Source organism: Podarcis cretensis, assembly GCF_951804945.1.
Source record: "Podarcis cretensis genome assembly, chromosome: 3".
Classification (NCBI taxonomy): domain Eukaryota; kingdom Metazoa; phylum Chordata; class Lepidosauria; order Squamata; family Lacertidae; genus Podarcis; species Podarcis cretensis.
The window spans coordinates 74668231-74691029 of record NC_137172.1 but is presented as its reverse complement, the minus strand read 5'-3'; the positions used below and the strand labels follow the sequence as shown (position 1 = coordinate 74691029).

Here is a 22799-nt window from a genome sequence, read left to right as displayed (position 1 = left end):
CAACGGGGCTCATTATTTGTTGTGGCATCAAACCTGAAATGTTTGATTAGAGTCAGAGCTGCAATTCTGTAATTGACTGAAAGCAAGATATAGCTCAAGGGGAAGTTGCTATTGGAGAAATCAACGATGCCACCATCACAGCTCAAGACTGGAGTTCAATAGCACCAGTCCCTCTAGTGGGGAGAAAAGGTACTTGAGCTTGCAAAAATCCCAATTTCTTATTTCTGTTGAAAGAATTCAAGTTTTCCAGATAGTGCATGTAAGGCATGGGACCGGTTTCCCCTGAAGATAGCAATGGCTTCTTGGCTCAGATCTCACCATACAATTGTTTCTGTGGCCCAAAAATGTAGGGGAGGTATAAAGGTAAAGGGACCCCTGACCATTAGGTCCAGTCATGGCCGACTCTTGGGTTGCGGCGCTCATCTCGCTTTATTGGCCGAGGGAGCCAACTTACAGCTTCCGGGTCATGTGGTCAGCATGAGTAAGCTGCTTCTGGCGAACCAGAGCAGCGCACGGAAACGCCGTTTACCTTCCCGCTGGAGTGGTACCTATTTATCTACTTGCACTTTGACATGCTTTCGAACTGCTAGGTTGGCAGGAGCTGGGACCGAGCAATGGGAGCACACCCCGTCGCGGGGATTCGAACACCAACCTTCTGATCGGCAAGTCCTAGGCTCTGTGGTTTAACCCACAGCGCCACCTGCGTCCGTCCAGGGGAGGTATAAGCTTATCCAAATAACAACAAGGGCCACCGAGATGACATATAGCTAAAGGAAGGGTGCTGTTAACAATGGGCTACACTCAGATCTCCCCAAAAGCAGTTGCCAAGGGCAGCTGCCACCGGTGGTGTCTCTGATGCAGCTCCCCACTCCCCAGAGTTCTCCACATATTGCAGAGAACACGGGGAAGGACTCTTCTGTCGCACTGAGCTTCAGAAGAGACATACACTGAAGTGTATCCCAAAGCTTTGCACAACTTGTGACTTCCTGCTCCCTCTCCCAAGTCTTCTGCATGTCCCAGAGGGCTTTGTGGGAATGGAAAATTGGAGACAACTGCAAAGAATGGCTAGCTACTAAGCCAAGCCAAAACCTGTGAGCCCCTGGTTCCAGTGATGCCACATTGAGGCACTGAGTCAAGCAACATGGAGCTTGCAACCAACCAGCTGACTTGAGTTGTTTGGCAGTGACCTTTCTTCTGCATCCAGCTTGAATGGTCTTTTTGTGTCTGATTTTCCATATGTGATACAAAAACAGGACAACAACAATAATATTAACAATAATAACCATATGAATAATACAAAATAATTATCATTATATTCTTTTTTGGAAAATTATTAACACAAACCAGCAAAACAGATTCCGCTCCCCACCACCCTCTCCATTGGATTTAAAAAATGTGAAGATGTACACTTGTAGAAAGTTCTCAGTACAAAAAGAGGGGGAGACAGCTGGCAAAACGGATAGCTTTCTGTAAGGCAACACGTTACCTTTCTCCTACTTTCTCAAGTTACACTGGGATTGTTTGGTGTTTTTAGGAAATGTCAGAACTTGGCTTGCTTCAGTTTATCGATGTGGTAACAGAGTTTCAGTGCCGGTCCCAGCTTCAGGCCCAAATATTTCATGATCATGTCGCTTTTCAGTAGCAACAAAGCATTGCCGTCAATCTCCTAGTTTAAAAAGAAACGAGGAAGGAATCAAAAACGTGATGTGATTTTGACCTGTGTTGAATGGGAAAAAAGCTACTATCCCAATGAGCTCAAAAGGAATGGCCAGCAGCAGCTTGGATGGTGTTGAGTTGCTTGAAATTTAGGTAATTTAAGATTTCTTTGAAAATTTGGAGAAATCAGGTGAACTGCGGCCCTCAAAATCCTGAACGTTCCACCTGGCATCTATCCAATTGAAGTACGGGAAATTTGTATTCTCCTAATTTTATCTGTTCTTTAAATACTGTAAGTCTAAAGTTAATTTCCACAACATTGAGACAAGAAAGTGACACAAGTGTCCTTGCCTAGTAGTATATCAGAACTCTTATTCATGACTTGGTCAGTATTTGGTGACATTTTGAGTGGTTCTAATAAAAGCACAGCCCGACTATGGATTTTGGAGCCCCTCCCCCTCCCCCTTGTAGACCAACCTGGCTGTCTTTGGTTTGTGTAATTAATATCACTTAGGGCCATTTCAATGACTGCATGCATATCACTGTTGATGCAGGTTGACTACAGCCATCTTCCACAACCGGGTACCCTTCAGATGATTTGGACTACAACTCCCATCATCCCAGTCAGTACACACACACACACACACACACACACACAGAGAGAGAGAGAGAGAGAGAGAGAGAGAGAGAGAGAGAGAGAGAGAACCTGGAAATAAGTCACCATATGCATTTGTTCTAAAAAAAATCACCAGTTGGCTCTTCACCAATGAGCCATCAAATGCTTATGTAATTCTTGGGAATGATGTTAATGCAGCTTTTTGTACTTCTGTTATTCTGTATGCTGCATAGTGTCAATTATATGGATGAAGCTATATAAATAAAGACAACAACAAATAATACATGGGTGCACATATCAGGATTCAAAACATCCATGTACAATCCATGTATTTCTTGATGACAGGCTATTTTGAACTCAGGAATTAATACTCAGCTATAGAAAAAGTATGAGAGGTGCACCATTGAGTACATATTATAATAATTTCCTGATTGCTGCTCACATTTATTCAAAATGCTTCTACACAGCTTTCCTCAGCTGAGCTTAAGGAGGCTAGCAACAATGAATTAGAACTATTTTAACAATTATAAAACAAAGGCAAAACATTAATAGCAGCAGTAAAACATGAGAATAGCTGTAAAGCAATAAGAACAACCTATTAAAAAAGGCCAGGAACCATTAACAATTTTAACCTAACAGACAGGTTCTAGTAAAGCTTTCTAATGAAGCCCACATAAGTTACTAGCCTTTGTTTTGCTTTGCTTTGCTTTGTTTTACTAAATACAAGGTTAGTAGCCTGCATTTCCATGCTGACGGCAGAAGAAAGGAATCTCACTCCTCCACAGCCAGCATAAAAATCCAGGATAATAGCAGCCTAGTTAAACACAATGAAAGAAAGGCTCTTTTGACCAAGTGGACTGGCAGAGCGGGGTTTGTGTCTGTGTGTGACAGGACCAAGAGATCCATCCCTTCTTTGGGATCCTGCTCAGTCACCTGCATGGAATTCCTGGCTGCTTTTTGCTCCCAGATAGTTTTCTAATCACCCAATGGAAGGCCAATAAAGAAGGGGAAAACCAAGCCACTCTGTAAGAAGGAGCTTCAGAGCTTGGGCACAGACACGGAAAAGACCAACTCCCTTTTCCCAGCTTAAATGTACTTCTAGAGATCCTGGGACTCAGGCAGGGCGGAGGGGAGGGTTTCTTGTATTTTACACATATTTTAAAGGAATGCGTGACCCAAAATACATTTATGTACAATTCTCTCATGAATAGGGTTGCCACGTCAGGAGCATCCTGGACCCTGCAATTTCACAGATCGAATCTGAGGCTAAAGACCATTCCCTGGTAGGGCCCTGGAAATGGAGGTTAATTGAAAGAGAGGAGCAGAAGAAGACAGACCTCACCCCACTCCACCAATAGTGCCTTTGCTCCTGTTGGGCTGAATTTTGCAAGCTACAGCCATAGCCTTCATAATAATAATAATAATAATAATAATAATAATAATAATAATTAAAAAAAAAAAAAAGACGCTCATCCATCTGGAGATTCAAGCCCTCCACCTGCCCCCTTGAGGGGGCAGGCAAACCTGGAGACTTCAGGTCAGTCCTGGAGGTCTGGTAACCCTACTCTTGAAGGGAGAACACATGTGTTTTGCATTTAGGTATATATCTAAACCTACAAAAGCTAGAGGAGGTTGTAGTCCTAAATCTGGCTGTGTAGAATGCTCCCAATCCAGAATTTTGGGGTTAGGAAGCACCTTGTGAAACAGAAACAGCATGACATTTAATGACCTGCTGTGACTCCTCTGTCATAGGCCTGGTTCAATTATAGATCTGATCTGTAGTAATAATTTCTGTTGTGGTTTATAGCTGCTAAGGCTTATGACCTAGACTAGCTTCTCGCAGTCTGCTGGAAGGCTGCAAAAGAATACAGCATCTGGAAGTATTTCATGCTGCTTTATTAAGATCTAATCCTGTGAACACTGATGTCGAGCTTAGTATTTCAGGCTTAGTGCTGAACACTATGATAAGCCCACTGACCAATGCAAACAGATGCTAAATCTGGAGGCTTGGCTTCAGCGTGATGCCTTGGCATACAACACTGGGCTCGGTAATGAAAAATCCTTTCTTTTTGTTGCTACTGTTTTCAAAGAAGCAAAAAAGATGGACTTTGCCTGGCAGTAAAATCACTATTCAAGAAATACTGTAAAGGGAGGTAAGCTAAATGGAAGAAAGCTGAAATAATCAATACCAAGACGTATCAGGTTTATGAAACAATATGCGCTTTCAGTGATAATATCCATCATTGGAAGAGTCAGGATATAACTCTGAAAGAGCAAGTTTAATTGGCCTCAACTCAAAAGCTTTACTCTCCCTTCAATATTCATTTTTCCAGTTACAGATCAGAGCAGCACGTTGCATTACTTTGCTCACTCATCTTGGATTGGCATTCCTGCTGGCTAGTTCTCCTTACTCTTAATCTGAATCCCACATTGCTTCCCTTCAAATTCCTTCACGCTCCTTTCTAGGTCCAATCTCTCCTGAAATTCTTCTGCACCTTCCTCAGAAATGCCAAGAGGGCAGCTGGCTAGCCAAGAAATCACAACTACAATTTGGGCAAGTGCCAGTCACCTTCTTTTACATCTGGCCATCCTGGAGGAATGAGCCACTATTTACTCATAAGCTTTTCTACTGATATGAACTAGGATTCCTTGCAGACAGTAAACATGTTGTTGGTCTCTCTCAAGGCAAGCTGTTTCTGTCTTAGTATGAAAAGCACCGGGAAGTTAAACTCACAAAGGTCATCACCACCTCATTCTGCAATCCTGCGCTTGTCATCAGCTGCAAAAGCAAGGATTTCAGGTGCTGGTTGGGAATGTCAGCAGCATTCAAGGCTTCCGACTAAATTATGCACCTGCTCCTTAGAATCATTTAACTCACAGGAAGACATGGCTAAGGTTAAAGGAGTAATCACTTGTCTCTCACCTCTGGGGTCTTCATGCTAATCCAGTTTAGAAATGAAGGTTAAACAATTTCAGGGAAATGGGTTATTCAAAAGCATAATTGAGCAAGATTGGGTGATGGCCTTAATCAAGCATCAGACCTCCTGTATCTCTGTGAAGCTGACTGAATATAAGCAGCAGGTTAGGGGTGCTTTGATATGGAAAATTTAGAGCCCATATTATGTTTAAACCACATCACCATTATCAAGGACTGCAGCATTGCACAGAATGCTAAGTTGTCGGCTACCGAGCTGAGAACATAAGAAGCTTCCTGGGTCAGATCACAGATCCAAATGTCCAACACTGTATTTCCCAAAGTAGCCAATGAGATATTCCTAAGGAAGTCCACAAAAGGAGCATAGATACTCTTGTTGCAACTGGAATCCAGTAGCCATGGAACATTGAGGTTCTCTTTAGTTACCATGGCTTAATCGCCATTGTTAAATCGATCATCAAGGATGCATCCAACCCCCTTTCAAAGGCTTCTAAGCCAGCAGCCATCTCCATGTCTGCTGAAAGCTTTTCTATTCCACTAGGACTAGGGCAGGTAATTAAGAATACATCCTTTCACAATGGTTTGTTGCAGGTGGCACTGTGGGTTAAAGCCTCAGCGCCTAGGACTTGCCGATCGAAAGGTCGGCGGTTCGAATCCCTGCGGCGGGGTGCGCTCCCGCTGCTCGGTCCCAGCGCCTGCCAACCTAGCAGTTCGAAAGCACCTCCGGGTGCAAGTAGATAAATAGGGACCGCTTACCAGCGGGAAGGTAAACGGCGTTTCTGTGTGCGGCTCTGGCTCGCCAGAGCAGCGATGTCACGCTGGCCACGTGACCCGGAAGTGTCTCCGGACAGTGCTGGCCCCTGGCCTCTTAAGTGAGATGGGCGCACAACCCCAGAGTCTGTCAAGACTGGCCCGTACGGGCAGGGGTACCTTTACCTTTACCTTTTATGGCATGGTTTTATTGTTGTAAACCCCTTTGCTATGTTTTTAATGGCACAGTGGTATACAAATATTTTAATCAGTACATAAATAGTAAGAAGTGTCTGTACACCTATCTTCCTGGGAAGGTCACTGTTGGTCACTGTCAGGAAGAGACCTAGGTGGCTTCAGTCCCGGGTTTCTTGACATTTTGTGTCCTTAAAAAACCTTTTTAAAACATTGCTTACAAGGCAGCTGGACACACTGCAATGCACAGTGCAAGTGAGACCCTGCCTACCCTGAGGCATCTCTGCTCATAAATTGGCATATGGAAATTTTAAGGATGTGTGCCATGGACCCGTGCTCCAAGCCATTTAAGTACCAGGCAACACGTCTCATGTATCACGTAACAATTTCCCTAGCATTAGTGAGTGCAACAAACCATGATCCCTCGCTTAGGGCTAAACCATGATTCCTGGCTGGGATGCTTTTCATTCCAAACAAACCTCAAGCCAAGATTTGTTCTTGGCTGACCAATTATAGGATTTTTAGGGGGAGGGAAACTAACCATGATCATTGGTTTGGATAGATCATCAAGCTAGGGATTGTGGTTTGTTGCTCTCAGTTGGGGCCGGATTTAGGTTTGATGAGGCCCTAAGCTACTGAAGGTAATGGAGCCCTTTATATGTCCAGCTGTCCTTTGTCAACAACAAACTGTCAGTTTTTTGTGTTGAATATATGCTATATCAGGCTTCCTCAACCTTGGCCCTCCAGATGTTTTTGGTCTACAACTCCCATGATCCCTAGCTAGCAGGACCAGTGGTCAGGGATGATGGGAATTGTAGCCTCAAAACATCTGGAGGGCTGAGGTTGAAGAAGCCTGTGCTATATGGTAATTTATGGACCTAATAGGTATCTAAAGCCATTTGCACATAACAAAATTTGTCTTTTATCAAAGTAATTGTTGAACTGAAATACAATTAAGAAGAAGCATACACTATATGTAGGTTTTATTTTATTTGTTTTTTTATCTTATATTTTGGAAATGTACATCCAGATTTTTTTTCTTTAATTTTTTGGGGGGCCCCCAAGAGAGTGGGGCCCTAAGCTATAGCTTGTTTAGCTTATACGAAAATCCAGCACTGCTCTCAGTCATGCTGGAGAAGGCGGGGAGCAAAAGAGGAGCGAACCATTAATTGTGAGGTGCAAACTGTTTCTTTTGTTTATTACTAGCCTGTGCAAGATGTGTCTCAGGAAGCCAAATGCAGGCCATTGGCCACGTATGGTAGCATGTCAAGCACTTCACAATCCCGTTTTCACAGTCCCAGGTAAATAGCACACAATGTTCTGGTGGGCTTCATTGGCTTTGTGCAAATCGTGTTTATTCGCTTGAACATTAGCCCTGGATAATGTAATTCCATCACAGACAAGTTCCTACATACGTGTTTTCTGAAGAGCTCCACGTGGGGTCCCAAAGCGTGAGGGTCGGCATCCTTTACAAACCAAACCACATCATCAACGGTCCAGGTCAAAGGATTCTTGCTTATGGGCCGAGCTGCATCTTGCCTTTCTGGTGAAGGACTTGAGGCTATTTGAGGAGAAAAGAAGCAAACGAAAGAACCCGGCACATTACAAATAAACACTGATTAACTTGTTTCTTCAGCAGTAGCATGGCAGTCATTACTTGCAAAACCAGTGTATTTGTAATACAAATGACCTGGGCTGCATTTGCATGGCTAGTAAGTTTCACAAATGTACTTTGTGCCGTTCATGTCTGCTAATCCTTGAACCGTTCACATGAAGGGAGCAGTGAATGCCAGGAAGGGAGTATATGACTTTTCAAAGTGCATCCACAGAGAGGATTTATTATGCTGCAAGAAGCAGACCCAGGAAGAGCTCAGGGATATCCATACATGACATGGGCTTCTCCTGGTAGGGTGTGGGGAAAGAGCCATCATTACAAAGTGCATCTCTTTGGCCTCCAAGCAAAGAGCAGTAACCTTTAAATTAGGTCTACTGGTTTTTCCATGCTATTGCCCATTCCTATTTAGGTTAACTTGGAATTAAGTCCTCCTATTAAGTCCAATGGGACTTACTCCCAACGTGCATAAGACAGCCACCTAGTATCTGAGCCTTGTATGGAAGCAAGCCTAAGGCAGCCTTCCCAGCCTGATACAGTGGTACCTCTGGTTAAGAACTTAATTCATTCCGGAGGTCCGTTCTTAACCTGAAACCGTACCACTTTAGCTAATGGGGCCTCCTGCTTCCACCACGCCACCAGTGCACGATTTCTGTTCTTATCCTGAGGTAAGGTTCTTAACCCGAGGTACTACTTCCGGGTTAGCGGAGTCTGTAACCCGAAGTATCTGTAACCCAAGGTGTTTGTAACCCGAGGTACCACTGTACTATCTAGATATTTTGGACTACAACTTCCATCAGGTCAGTCAGCCTGACGAGAGTTATAGTAAAAAACATCAGCCACACACACACAGAAGGGCATCAGGTTGGGAAAGGCTGGCCTAAGAAGTGAGAAAGCAGAGAGAAGTTTGGACATTTTGGATTTGATTGCTCGGCAGAAGGCATGATGGTTAACCCTGGGTTATAAAAATGCAAAGGACTCACTTTCCTGCTGGGAGAGAGAAAATATGCCAGCTGCCACAGTCTGAAGGGAACAACCGCTGCTATCATAACCACAGGCAGCAGAGATAGTGGCTCAAGTAAGCACCATCTTCCCATCTGGAATTAAAAACGTGAAGCTGCTAATAGAACAAAAGAAAAAGTAGGCAGGGACAAAGCAGGGCTTTGGCAAATGTCTCCTCTGTAAGCCTTAGACTGAGGGCTGCTTCACAGAAGATCTACTTTACAGGAGGGTACAGAACCACCACCAAGGCCTAAACATGAAAGGACATGGGATGGACTGATTAGGTAGGCCTGGAAACTGGAGCACCTGGCAATGTCTAGGTTCATGTCATCAGGGGAAAGGAGGCACTTTCCCTGTTCTCCACGCACAATGTGTGGACACTTTCCCCTATATTCCCATACCTGCATGCACACTTGCCCTACTTTTAAGAACACAGGAAGCTGCCTTATAGCGAGTCTGACCATTGGTCCATCTAGCAGAAGATTGCTTTCATTGAATGGCAGGGGCTCTTTCTTGGGTTTCAGGTCTGTGTGTCCAGGATTGAACCTGGGAACTTCTATAGGCAAAGCAGATGCTCTACCACTGACCAAACAGCCCACCTGTAAATTTGCATTTGCTCTGTGTAGCAAAAATGCATATTGCATGTGGGGCAGCCCTAACACTTTCCACAGGATCAGGATATCTTCCTGCTCAGTATCCTCCTAATCACCAGCTTTTATGAAGCAGTGTCCCCAAAGAACACCTATTTGGAGAGCTACTAAAATTGCACAAAGATGAACGTTGTGCATGTGACTTCTTAATGGCATCAAGGCCGAGATGATTTAAGGTCACATCAGCTCCTTTCAACATTAAATCAAGGCAATAAAGCACACTGGGATGAAAGTGCATTTATGTTTTTTATTCTTTAGTCTCTGCAGAATTATAAATCTCAGTCGCTATCTCTGTGCCGTTTCCTTCCCAAACTTAACCCCCTTTATTTGCTCCTCTCTCTCCTTGGCAGTGCTGCATTATGGCTGAACAAACAGAGCCTGTTTGGCTTTTAGCTATATCGCTGGTGTGTGTATTAAAGTGAGTATGCACACATGGAGAAGCAAAGGCAAATGAGCTTAGAAGAGGCGGCACAATGTGAAATGAAGTTAGCCTTGATTTGACACTGGTTGCTCTATCACTCCTTGCTATAGTGCCATTAAGAAGCTGCTGAAAACAGCACAAGCCGTTTGCACAGGAGGAGCTTCCCAGTTTGGTGTCTTGGCATGCAATTGAAAATGCAGGAATGGAGCAGGGGAAAGATGCCACCACTGCATGGTCTTCTGCTGCGTCAACATCTTATAGTAGCTCTGCACTTTCTTTGGTCTGCTAGGTGAACTATAAAGAGCACAAGACATCAGAATATGTGGTATGTGGCTTATCAGATGCAGTGAAGCACCCAACATCAGTGCTCCCTCATATGTAGATGTCTGACAGACATCTTTAGGATAGATTGGGGCAGCAAGATTGAGGATGTCAGTGGCACGGAACACTTAAATTGCAGAGTGGTTTAAGACAGAGGTGGGCAGACTTCTGGCTTGGGAGATTCCCTTTGTGTTTTACTAGAACCACAGGATCCACTGAGTTGTATCAGTGCAAAAGGCATCCACCTAGAATTAAAAGAACATGGTGCCTCTGAGCTGCTGCTGAACACAGGGATCCGTTCTGAGTATCAGAACTGAGCCAAGTTCATAGTCCTCCCCCACACAAATCCATTAACCCCAGTTTCCTTTACTTTGACAGTCTAATTGAGGTGTGAGTAATTTGATTGCCACTGTTATTAAACTATTGGGAATCAGAGATCCTTGCTCATCTACTACAAGCTACCCAGAGATCAACCAATAGATCCAGATCAAACTTCTGCCCATCCCTGGTTTTGGAAAAGAGGAGCTAAGAGGTTCAAAGAGACTGGCGAGCCTGAATTCAGGAGGACCATGGAAGCATCTGAACAGGCATGGTCTTCAGCCTGTTTTTGGTTTTCTTGCACATAAGTTAGACTCTATTGTCTTTATTGAGCAATCACTGTGATTTGTGTAAAAAGGTAAAGGTAAAGGTACCCCTGCCCGTACGGGCCAGTCTTGACAGTCTCTGGGGTTGTGCGCCCATCTCACTCAAGAGGCCGGGGGCCAGCGCTGTCCGGAGACACTTCCGGGTCACGTGGCCAGCGTGACAAAGCTGCATCTGGCGAGCCAGCGCAGCACACGGAAACGCCGTTTACCTTCCCACCAGTAAGTGGTCCCTATTTATCTACTTGCACCCGGGGGTGCTTTCGAACTGCTAGGTTGGCAGGCGCTGGGACCGAGCAGCGGGAGCGCACCCCACCGTGGGGATTCGAACCGCTGACCTTTCGATCGGCAAGCCCTAGGCGCTGAGGCTTTTACCCACAGCGCCACCCGCGTCCCGTGATTTGTGTAGGGGGCTGTTATAGCAATACTTTGATAGTGATCCTCAGGTATCAGAGCCAACGCAAAGAAGTCCCTGTGATGTTCCGTACTAGATGGTGCTTCATGCAAAAACGGGACTTTAAGCAGGGCCTTCCCAGCCAATCCTGAGGAGACGCACTCTGTCAGATACATTAGAGCCACACATAACATAAGGGACTTAATAAATTAAAGCCAGCACTTTGAATTTGGCTCAGAAGCTAATTGGTAGTCAACAAAGCTGTTGCAAAATTGCTTGACTCCTCAGGTCTTGCATGCTTTGTTGGAGGAGGCCTACCTGTATATAAATCCTGCATTAATGCATATGAAATTTATTCACACCAGGGATTAAATACATTAATAACGATCTCATCTCTCTCATGTCAAAGGTATCCTAGGGCATTGTGTCATCAGAATTAATCAAGATGATAAAGAATGCTCAGATTACAAAGAGAGAGGAGTCTTCAGTACCAATAATTATCCTTAAAGATCATAATTTAGGTAAAATCCAATTTCCTGGCTTTGGCAGGTGGCAAGAAAATATGTAAATGAACTGCGCTTAAAAACTCGTGACGCAGCTTAGAGGGATAATCAACCTATTTTATTTTATTTGTACTTATTTTTAGAAAGATTTATATCCCACCTTCCAGTGCTTGTGCAGCACTCAGGGCAGCAGCCAACAATTAAAACAAACAATAAATGCAACAGCATTCCAGAAATACAATATAATAAAAACAGTGACAGATGCAGCAGATAAAACAGAATCATTTGATACATATATCTTCCCAATAAAAGAAAACAGTTCACTGGAACTGTCTGGTGGTATCTGGAACTGCCTTTAGATTTAGGTAAAACACAATGTAACAGGACTGGTCACCTAAACAGACAGAGGGATTGACCACACACATGTTTATCTCAAGTGGTTTTATGTTTGTCTCACCACTTTCCCCAGGAAAACCCATTGTTTATCGCTGAATCAAAACAAATGTCAATCTGCATAAAAATGAACATTGATATTTGTTCTGATTCATTGGTAAACAGCTGATTTTCTTGAGGAAAGTGGCAAGACAAGTGGGAAGTATGGCTCTGTCCTGAACCTCAGTCACTCAGGCCACCCAGTGGCTCCAAAGATGAGCTCAGGCTTGAATTTAGATTTCTCTGGGTCACACTAACCACACTGAACTCAAACAGGAAAAAGGAAATGAAGACTCAATAAAATAGAAGTTTAATGAGAATTATTACTGAAGCAAAGAAAATAACCAAATGTGGTGTGAGACAACAAAAGGCCACAACAAGCTACAGCCAAGCAACAGGCTGAGGAAGAAAGTGCCTCAAACAGTGCCTCAAACAGATTAGAAATATTAAGGGTTCTATTAGGCCCATTAATAAATTAGATAGGGAAAGATATTCATTACTTTAAAATGGTCAAGATACCAGGTTACTTGGACAAATCTTTCTTTAAATGTAAAAATATATATGTCACATTTGACAAATTAGAAATGAATAAAGTTTTTTTTTTTGTTGTTTTTTAAAAAAGATTGCTACTGGTCAGACCATGAACAGAATTATTGTATCCAAGTGCAGAAAGGGAATTACTGCAGGCTCATTTAATAAAACCAAGGAACTGTTTTTGAAAAATTCTAAATAAATAGAAAGATTTTCAAAACCTAGAAAAAATGGTATGTAATTTCATTTTTTAAAAAGAAACACATATTGTACCTGTATCTTGGGTTCTGTTAGAGTCTGGCACAGATCTAGCTCTTACGTTTTGCCATGGTTTTAAAAAACACAATATTCATTAATTAAGATTCAGTTTCTTTTCCTGGCTTGCAAAAAAAAATGTCCATGTAATTATTCATAAACAGGTTAGTAAACTATTTTAATCCCAAGGTTTGAGCCTTTTGGAATACATATTTCAAATGTTTCTCTTCTTCTTAACATAAACAAAATGAAATAAAAAGAAACTGCTTTTTATTGTAACTTATATGCTTACATCAGGCCCACACACAACTTGTGATGCGTGAGTGACAATACAGCCCATCAGTATTGTGGACAAAGCCTCCATTTCAGGGTCAGACTATACAAGGCTGCTGAGCTGCACTTGGTTGTGAGTGGCCTGGCTCATAAAATGATATCATGACAAGAGTTGGTCTTTAAGGAAGAATAGAAACTTCACAGTATTCAATTTCACAGGTAGCAAAGGAACTCAACACATCATCGGATAAAAATTGAATGTAAGATGTTACCACTTCTGTTTCCTTCCATGTAGGTTCCATTTCTGGTTGGGCTTGATGTCTGATGCCTCAGAGCTGCAGCTGATGGTCCTCCAGAGGCCATCTGGCCAGAGCGATGACTGCAAGAGGAAGATGACCCTCCACCGTGACGCCCATCACCAGAACTCTGCCTCATAGAGTACACGGATCCCATACAATTAAAGGCAGAATCAGAGGGGTCTACGCTGTAATGCTTTGTGTTCACTGGATCAACCAGGTAGTCTTCAGGTATGACTGTTTCTGTTCGAAAAGAAAGGATCAGGGGTTAATGAAATAACGTCATTGATTTTCTACCGAAGTGAAATTACTTTTTAAATTTTTTTTTCTATTTTCACTCAGTCTTAAATAGCAGACAGGCAGCTAAAACCCATTAGCAAACTAAAGTGTGAACAGAATTAGAAGAAACTGCAGTATGTGGGATTTAATTTATCAATGAGGATTTATAATAGGAAATGGATTTGAATTAATTTATGGGATTGTGACTTTCTAGTTCTGAAATTAATAATATATGTAAGTCAACTTCACTCGAGGCTTTGGTTGACTACAGTGCTTGGTTTGCTTCAGAATGATTTTATGCAGTTACAGAAAGTATTCCGGAGGCGGCGCGAACGGCAATGGCGGTCCTCTTCCTTTCGTGAGGAGGAAGCTCCGTGGAAACTGGGTCGTCCGCTACGGCGAAGCGGAGACCCACATTGGAAACCCACAGGCAGCAAGAGCCTGTGGTCTTGAGACTCGGCGGGCGCCAGAAGCGGCTCCCGAAATGCTGAAGGAACCCTGTAAGGGGCTCCGGAACGTGGAGAGGGTAGCGGCGCTGTGAGTCGTTTCGCAATCTACGGAGTGAAGCCGCGCTGCTGCTGCCGGTGAGCGCTGACCTCTTTTCCTGGAAACTTTTGATTCGGGAAAGCAACAACCCGTGAGTAAAGAAGGACTTTAAAAAATTTGAGACTAAATTATTGAATTTGGCTGAAAGTGGAGCGACGCAAAACAGGAAGTCCGTCTTCCGCTGTTACTGAACTTCAAAGCAAAGAGCTGGAGGAGTGGAGGCTTAAAAAGAATCTTTAGCCTAACTGATCTGAGCACCCACTGAACTTTTCCTTAAACAAAATAAGGACTTTAAGCATTTGATTCTCTGATTTTTATTTGTACTGTGATACCTTTCTTCTATTGGAACTACAACTTGAATGAGAAACCCAGGTGCTGGAGCTGCCTGAGCAACTTGAGCTGTCAGTTCTGCAGATCTGGCTATTGTGTATTAGAACTTGCAACAATCTGAGGGGGTTTGGACTTGTTACTTTGAAACATCATTTGAAGCACCAGTATGCACTGTCTGAAACAATGTGGCTGTTAATACTAACTCTGCTTAAAACCTGCTATTGAAGGTTCTTGGACATTAAATTTGATTTTAGTAAATTTACTAGAATTGGATTCTTCCCTTAAGACACTTCAAGCTCCCCCTAGAGGATTTGGGATTTACAGCAGTGACATCATTTCACTTTCCTTTTCCCCGACCTCTTGTTTGACTGTTTTCCTCTGGGCCGCTGCTTTCTCATGGGAACAACTCAGCTTGACCTTGACTTTTAGATAACTCTGGAATGAGTGGCGCAAGAAGGAGGGGAAGAACTAGACAAGCAACTTTGACAACTTTAACCTCAGTCTCGCAGACACGTAGATCATCTGTACCTACTTTGCCTTCAGAGGAAGAAGCTGCTTCTCTGCCAAGGGCAGGAGAGGGAGAAACTGAACAGTTACAATTGGAAGATATGGCCTCAGGAGCAACTGCTTCTATTCTAGAGAAAATCTATGAAAAATTGGAATCTCTGGACAAGAGAGTGGAATCTCTGGACAAGAAAGCCGATGAACAAACAGCCAAAATTGATCAAAACACAGAATGTCTAAATAGATTAACTGGACAAGTATCACAGAACGCACAGGCAATTGGGCAGTTGACGGAGGCCACCTTAGAATTTTACAAGAAGTTGCGTGAGACCATGCTGGATTATCTGGACTACAACAACATCATTTTGATGGGAGATATGAACGGGGTCATATCAACCAACATGGATAAGTCACAAAGCCAAAATGTTACAAAAGATGGCAGACTACCAAAGACCTTTTTTGAAATGACAGACAATATGGATTTGATTGATATTTGGAGGACAAAGAACCCCTTGGGAAGAGAGGGAACATTTTTCTCTGAAGCCCAACTGACCTGGGCAAGAATCGACCAAATATGGATATCTAGAGGTCTGGCACCCAAGGTCAAAAAGGTGGAAATCTGCCCAAAGACCTGCTCTGACCATAATGCAGTAAAGATGGACATGACACTAATACCAACTGGCTCCTTTAGATGGAAGATGAATGACAATTTGTTTAGAGATCAGGAGATTATTAAGAAGGCCCAAAAAGCTCTAAAGGATTATTTTGAGATAAACATGAACACTACGGTGGAAAAAAGAACCATCTGGGACGCAAGCAAGGCAGTGATGAGGGGGTTCTTGATACAACAGAATGCTGTAAAGAAAAGGACACAAAATGAGAGGAAAGATAAAATCTTGGAGAAAATTAAAGAATTAGAAAAGAAGCTAAGATTAAACCCGAAGTCACAGCCGACGCTGAGAGAAATTAAACTTCATCAAGCACAATATTCTAAATTGATAAACCAGGAAATAGAGTGGAAGATTAAATTAATGAAACAAAAAACTTTTGAATTGGCGAATAAATGTGGAAAACTGCTAGCTTGGCAGTTGAAGAGGAGACAAAAACTAAATACAGTTACAAATTTAGAGATTGAAGGAAGAAACATTCAGAACCCTGTGGATATTAGAAAGTGCTTCCAGAGATATTTCAAAAAATTATATACCCAAGGGCCGCAAGATGAGATTGAGATTAAACAATTTTTGGAAAAAAATGGATTACCAAAATTGTCACAAGAAAATAGATCAATCCTGAACTGTAAAATAACACGACAAGAGATTGAACAAGCCATTCAGAATATGAAATTGGGCAAATCTCCAGGACCAGATGGGCTGACCTCCAAGTATTATAAGACACTAAAAGACTATCTGATACAACCACTGATGGAGGTTAGCAATGAAATTATGGAGGGGAGGAGGGCGCCAGAATCGTGGAAAGAAGCCTTCATCACATTGATACCAAAATCGGAAGCTGAAAAGACACAACTTAAGAACTATCGTCCCATCTCTCTTTTAAACGTGGATTACAAAATATTTGCAGATATTCTGGCAAGTAGATTTAAAAAAGTTTTAAACGAGGTAATTCATAAGGACCAGGCGGGCTTTCTCCCAGGTAGACACTTGTTTGCTAACACAAGGAACATTATTGACATTTTGGAACTTTTGCAAACAGACATAAATACAAAAGCAGTGTTAATTTTTATAGACGCGGAGAAGGCCTTTGACAATATCTCCTGGAAATTTATGAAGGGAAATTTAAAAGAAATGGGAGTGGGACGGGGTTTTGAGAATGGGATTGATGCAATATATTCAGAACAAAAGGCTAAATTGATAGTTAACAATGTGGTTACAGAAGAGTTTAAAATTGAAAAAGGAACACGACAAGGCTGCCCTATTTCCCCTTTGCTATTTATTTCGGTTCTGGAAGTGCTCCTGAATATGATTAGAGGGGACCGGTTGGTGGAAGGAATTCAGGTCGGAGCGAAACAATATAAACTCAAAGCTTTTGCAGATGACCTAGTTTTGACCCTGCAGGAGCCAGAATCTAGTACGAAAAGAGTACTACAATTGATCCAAGACTTTGGTCGGGTGGCGGGATTTAAACTAAACAAACAGAAAACCAAGGTATTGGGAAAAAATTTGACAGATACAGAGTCAGAACGGTTTCAGAGAAAGACAGAATTAAATGTGGTTAAAAAAGTAAAGTACCTAGGGGTAAATATAACAGCAAAAAATCTGAGTCTATTTAAGGATAATTATGAAAAATGTTGGTCAGAAATTAAGAGAGACTTAGATAGTTGGACAAAATTGAAACTTTCTTTGTTAGGCCGAATTGCTGCTATTAAGATGAATGTATTGCCAAAAATGTTGTTTTTGTTTCAAACACTACAGATTGTGGACAAGACGGAGTGCTTCCGGAAGTGGCATAGAGATATCTCTAAGTTTGTCTGGCAGGGCAAAAAGCCCAGAATTAAGTTTAAGATATTAACCGACGCGAAAGAGAGAGGGGGCTTTGCCCTGCCGGACTTAAAGTTGTATTATGAGGCCGCAGCTTTCTGCTGGCTAAAAGATTGGCTACTTCTCGAAGAAACTGATGTATTGGATTTGGAAGGTTTTAACAATGCTTTTGGTTGGCATGCATACTTATGGTATGATAAGGTTAAAATCAATAAGGCCTTTAAAAACCATATTGTCAGAAAAGCAGTGTTCAATGTCTGGACAAAATATAAAGACTTATTGGAAAACAAAACTCCAAGGTGGCTATCACCTCTGGAAGCTAAGGCCCGAAAAAGACCCAATATGGAGGCCAAATGGCCAAAATATTGGGAAATTTTAGAAAAAGATGGAGACAATTGGAAATTGCAGAGTTTGGAGAAAATGAAGGATAAAGTGCGAGACTGGTTACACTACGCTCAGATTAAAGAAGTTTTCAAAAATGACAAAGAGTTAGGGTTCCAGGTGGAGAAATCGAAATTGGAATCAGAACTGCTAGAACCTAAGACTAAGGTACTTTCAAGAATGTATAACTTGCTGTTAAAATGGAACACACAAGATGAAATGGTTAAATCGGCTATGATAAAGTGGGCACAGGACATTGGGTATAATATCATGTTCGAGGACTGGGAAAGGTTGTGGACCACTGGGTTGAACTTCACTGCATGTAATGCTTTGAAGGAAAATGTAATGAAAATGATATATAGATGGTACATGACCCCAGCTAAACTTGCCAAAATATACCATTTGTCTGATAACAAATGCTGGAAATGTAAAGGGAATGAAGGAACATTCTTTCACCTCTGGTGGACGTGCCCTAGAGTGAAGGCCTTCTGGGAAATGATATATAATGAGTTGAAAAAGGTATTTAAGTATACTTTCCCCAAGAAACCAGAGGCCTTTCTCCTGGGTATTGTCGGCCAGAGGGTGATAAAGAAGGACAGAACTTTTTTCCTGTATGCAACAACAGCAGCAAGGATACTCATCGCCAAGCACTGGAAAACTCGAGATCTACCCACACTAGAAGAATGGCAGATGCAACTGATAGACTATATGGAATTGGCTGAGATGACCGGCAGAATCCGAGACCTGGGAGAGGAGAGGGTTGAAGAAGACTGGAAGAAATTTAGGATTTATTTACAAAAATACTGTAATTTGGTTGAATGTTAAGAAGGATGCCAGACCATAAATAATTGAGCACCACTAAATTAGATGTAATCTGGATGATAAGTGAGATTGAGGAAAATATAAACCTTTTGGAGAATTATTAGAGTAAATTAAATGAACGAGACTTAAGAATGTAAACAAGATGATAAATTGCTGGAAAAAGTTTACAATGATGTAAGTGGGAGCGGGAGACGTAAGGGAGTCCAAAGAAGCTTTGAAAATATGTTATGATACATGTCATATTGTTTATTATTTTTGCATTTTGTATTTAAAAAATCTCAATAAATATTTATATATAAAAAAAGAAAGTATATGATTTTAAAGATGTTTATATATAGGCCAAATGGATTCAGGGTGTTGGGGTGAGGCTTGAGCACAAGGCCTATTTGCTTAATGCAGGGGAAGCTAACCTGGAGTCCTCCAGATGTTTCCAAACTACTATTCCCATCATCCATAGCAAAAAGGCTGATGGGAGTTGTAGTTCATCAAAACCTGGAGTGCCAGATATTTAATAATACACTCCAGGCCAAATAGTACAATTTGAGAAGACAGGGAGTTAACCAGCCATCAAGTCTACTATTTACTTGTACTTACAACATGAAGGTGTAAATAAAAAGAATAATAATAGTACATGTGGCTAATTGATTAAAAAAAACCCTGATTGCTTTCCTCTCAAAATGTTACATATAATGCATGTGGTTTGTTTGTTTTTTAAATTGAGACCATGATTTTAAGAACAAGTCTGGTGTTTCTCTGTGTGTTCTCTATTGGCTAGTTTCCATTCAAGTTTGTGTCCATGTGCTCCTTCCCTCACATCATTTCCCTTCTGTTGCATTCTGGGTTTTGTTAAGCACTTGTTTCCTATTACATCTGAACTGGAAAACTGTGGTTTAATCAGTGCTTACTCTCCACAATCTGATCCTAGTTTCATATTCTGCTTGTAAAGAAGAGTTTCTATGCTTGTACATAATGGGGAATTGCGGTTTAATAAATCCTGATAGAAGCTGGGCTGAAAGTGGACACATAAGAAGAGGAGGAGAACAAGAATGGAACACAACAACACAAGGTTTGTTCTCAGCCTAACTTATAATTGTTTATTAAATTCAGATAGTTAGTGTCTGAACTGGTCCTTAAACCCACATTGGCATAGGTCAATGTTGCAATCCACAGGACTCATAACAAGAAGCTGTTAGCAGCTCAATCAAATGCTAACACAGTATTTGTGACAGTATTACAAGATTTAATTAGTTTTGTTAACAACACATAGCAGTACACAAATATTAGAGATGGAAAAGTAAGCCTTAGAGGCTGAAGGAGATTTAATATGAAAAATATTTTGTGAAAATTGTGAGGAAGCCAATATTTCGCCTAAAATGATGAGTCCAATAAGTGGAAAGGGATACTACAGTCTCATGTATAGATCATCATTGTGGATGTCAAAAGAATATAAGAGGGAGTGATGAGCAAATTGGGAGACATTAATTCCATTTAACAGAGTTCTCTGCCATCTAGAATAAGGGCCCTTGTTCTTGTCCCGCCTTCTCCTCACTTTCTATCATCATTCTTTTACCAGTTCCCTAGCTGGCATTTTTAAATAACAACCACTAGCCATTTCTGAACCTGGGAGTTGAGAAGGACATAAGTATAAATATCTTTACACTCTATAATATCTACACGTACTCCAATTTTTGGTGCATAGATTGTGCACATTGAGTATACACACAATTTGTTTTGTGCCTGCAGCACCCATGTAGGCATCAGGAGTGGGGCAAGTATGCAATGCAGGAGATACCAGGTGAGGAAAACCTGCCAAGACTCAGTTTTCACCACACACATTTGATCAGCTATGTGCAGAGGCAATACAGATGTTAGACTCTCACCTCACAAACTGGATGTCCAGATCTTTAATGTAGGATTTCTCCACCACCATACACCAGGGCAAATGTTCCACAACTTATATTTTCATTTTTAAATACAGTATTTTGCACTATTTTTTGCAGGATTTCCTGATTTATGCTGTCTCAGCTATATTTCTCATGAATATTCCTCAGGTCCACATTTGCCTCTCTTTCTCTTCCCATTGCTCATAATATTTCATCCTGAAATCACCCCATGACCCCATCCCTCTACCTTTTAAAGTGCTATAATATTTTTCTTATAATGGGATGGCCAGATGTGGCCCATCTATTATCAGCCCTATGGTCACACAGCCCTGCCCTTCGTTTGAGCTATGCCATTGGCTCATCTACCGGTAATCGTCAGCTTCATCTAACCACCTTCCTTGGCATTGTTGGAAGAGATTAAAGTAAAGGTAAAGGTACCCCTGCCCATACGGGCCAGTCTTGACAGACTCTGGGGTTGTGCGCCCATCTCACTTAAGAGGCCAGGGGCCAGCGCTGTCCGGAGACACTTCCGGGTCACGTGGCCAGCGTGACATCGCTGCTCTGGCGAGCCAGAGCCGCACACGGAAACGCCGTTTACCTTCCCGCTGGTAAGCGGTCCCTATTTATCTACTTGCACCCGGAGGTGCTTTCGAACTGCTAGGTTGGCAGGCGCTGGGACCGAGCAGCGGGAGCGCACCCCGCCGCAGGGATTGGAACCGCCGACCTTTCGATCGACAAGCCCTAGGCGCTGAGGCTTTAACCCACAGCGCCACCTGCGTCCCTCCTGGAAGAGATTAGAACAGCCTTAAAGCTGTATTCCAAAGACGGCTTCAATAAATAATATCTACTTTTATTTATTTCTTTTTTTTACATAATGCTGAGACTGATTTAACATCTGTGTCAGTTCTGAAGTCACCTTCAAATTCTTATTAGGGGATGCAATGTGTTGAAACAGATGGCCTTCCAACTCCCTGAAATCAACAAACTTCAACCCCAAACTCCTTGTTATTATCAGACTGGTGCATTAAAAAAAAATGGATTGGAGCAATAGTTTTACAGGAAGATCTTTATTTTGACCTTTCACCAGATGCGTGGAGATAGATCCTGAACCATTTTGTACATTCCACAGAAGCAGCAAGAGAGGAAGCTTGATTGACTTCTTCGTCCCAAGTACCCACCCCAAACTTATGGGTTTCCTGGAAGAGGACGAGATGAACGCCTCTCTCACAGGGACCCAGGTATGATGAACATTTCTGACACAGGAAAGTGCAATGAGGATTACTTCAAGGTGTGACCCCTGTGAACATTATTTGTTTGCTTGAAACATTTGTTTTCTGTTGTTCATCATGAATGATTCATTGTGTATGTGTGTGTGTTTCCTATGTTATTATTATTAATCATAATCACATAATTTATATACTGCCTCCCATTTCAAGAAGAAATACCAAGGCGGTTCACATACAAATAAAAGCCAACAGCAAAATAATGCAAACAAAACCAATTATAAAAAAGCTACTTTTAATTAAAATGCACAGTAAAACAACTACATTAAAACGTCCACAATTAAAACATAAAAAAAAGTCGATTAAAACAGTGTAACAGTTAAACAAAACTCAGAGCAGGAGATTCAAATCAAAAGATCAGGGGAATGCTTGTCTAAACAGGCACACTGCAGAACAGAAATTTGGAAGCATCAGGTGAACTGGAGACCATAGCAGTTGTTGAATTATGGGGGCCTCACCTGAGTGACAGTTCCCTTGGCTAGTGTTTCAGGATGTTCCAGGGAATTGTGATAAAATTTGGGAAAGGGGATCATGGACTGGGGCTTTTAATTTCTTTAAGGGCCCTCCTACCTCCCCACCCCACATAATTTGAGCACTGATCCACACTTGCCTGTTGCTGCTTTGTAATGCTGCCACTCCTGCTCAGCATTAAAAGGAGGATCCCCACTTCCCCTTTCATGCTCAGATCTAGCCACCATCCTCATGCCCTGCCCCAATTTATGATAGCCTACACAGCAGTCTGTACCAGCTGGGTGATACTGACATTTCTTCTGCAAGCCATCCCTATCAGCAG

General features: G+C 42.0%; 1 protein-coding gene across 2 annotated transcripts in view; it reads right to left on the bottom strand.

Annotated features, from left to right (window-relative positions):
* Window positions 1-506: 506 nt before the first annotated feature.
* The window catches only part of SCML4 (Scm polycomb group protein like 4), a 77476-nt gene continuing 55183 nt past the window's right edge, over window positions 507-22799 (bottom strand). For both annotated transcript variants that reach the window (XM_079971717.1, XM_079971716.1), the window contains 3 exons: window positions 13460-13726; window positions 7568-7713; window positions 507-1666 (listed from right to left, as the gene is read on the bottom strand). In XM_079971717.1, the coding sequence (XP_079827843.1) occupies window positions 1541-1666; window positions 7568-7713; window positions 13460-13726 (539 nt within the window). In that variant the 3' untranslated portion in view covers window positions 507-1540. The remainder of the gene's footprint in view (window positions 1667-7567; window positions 7714-13459; window positions 13727-22799) is intronic.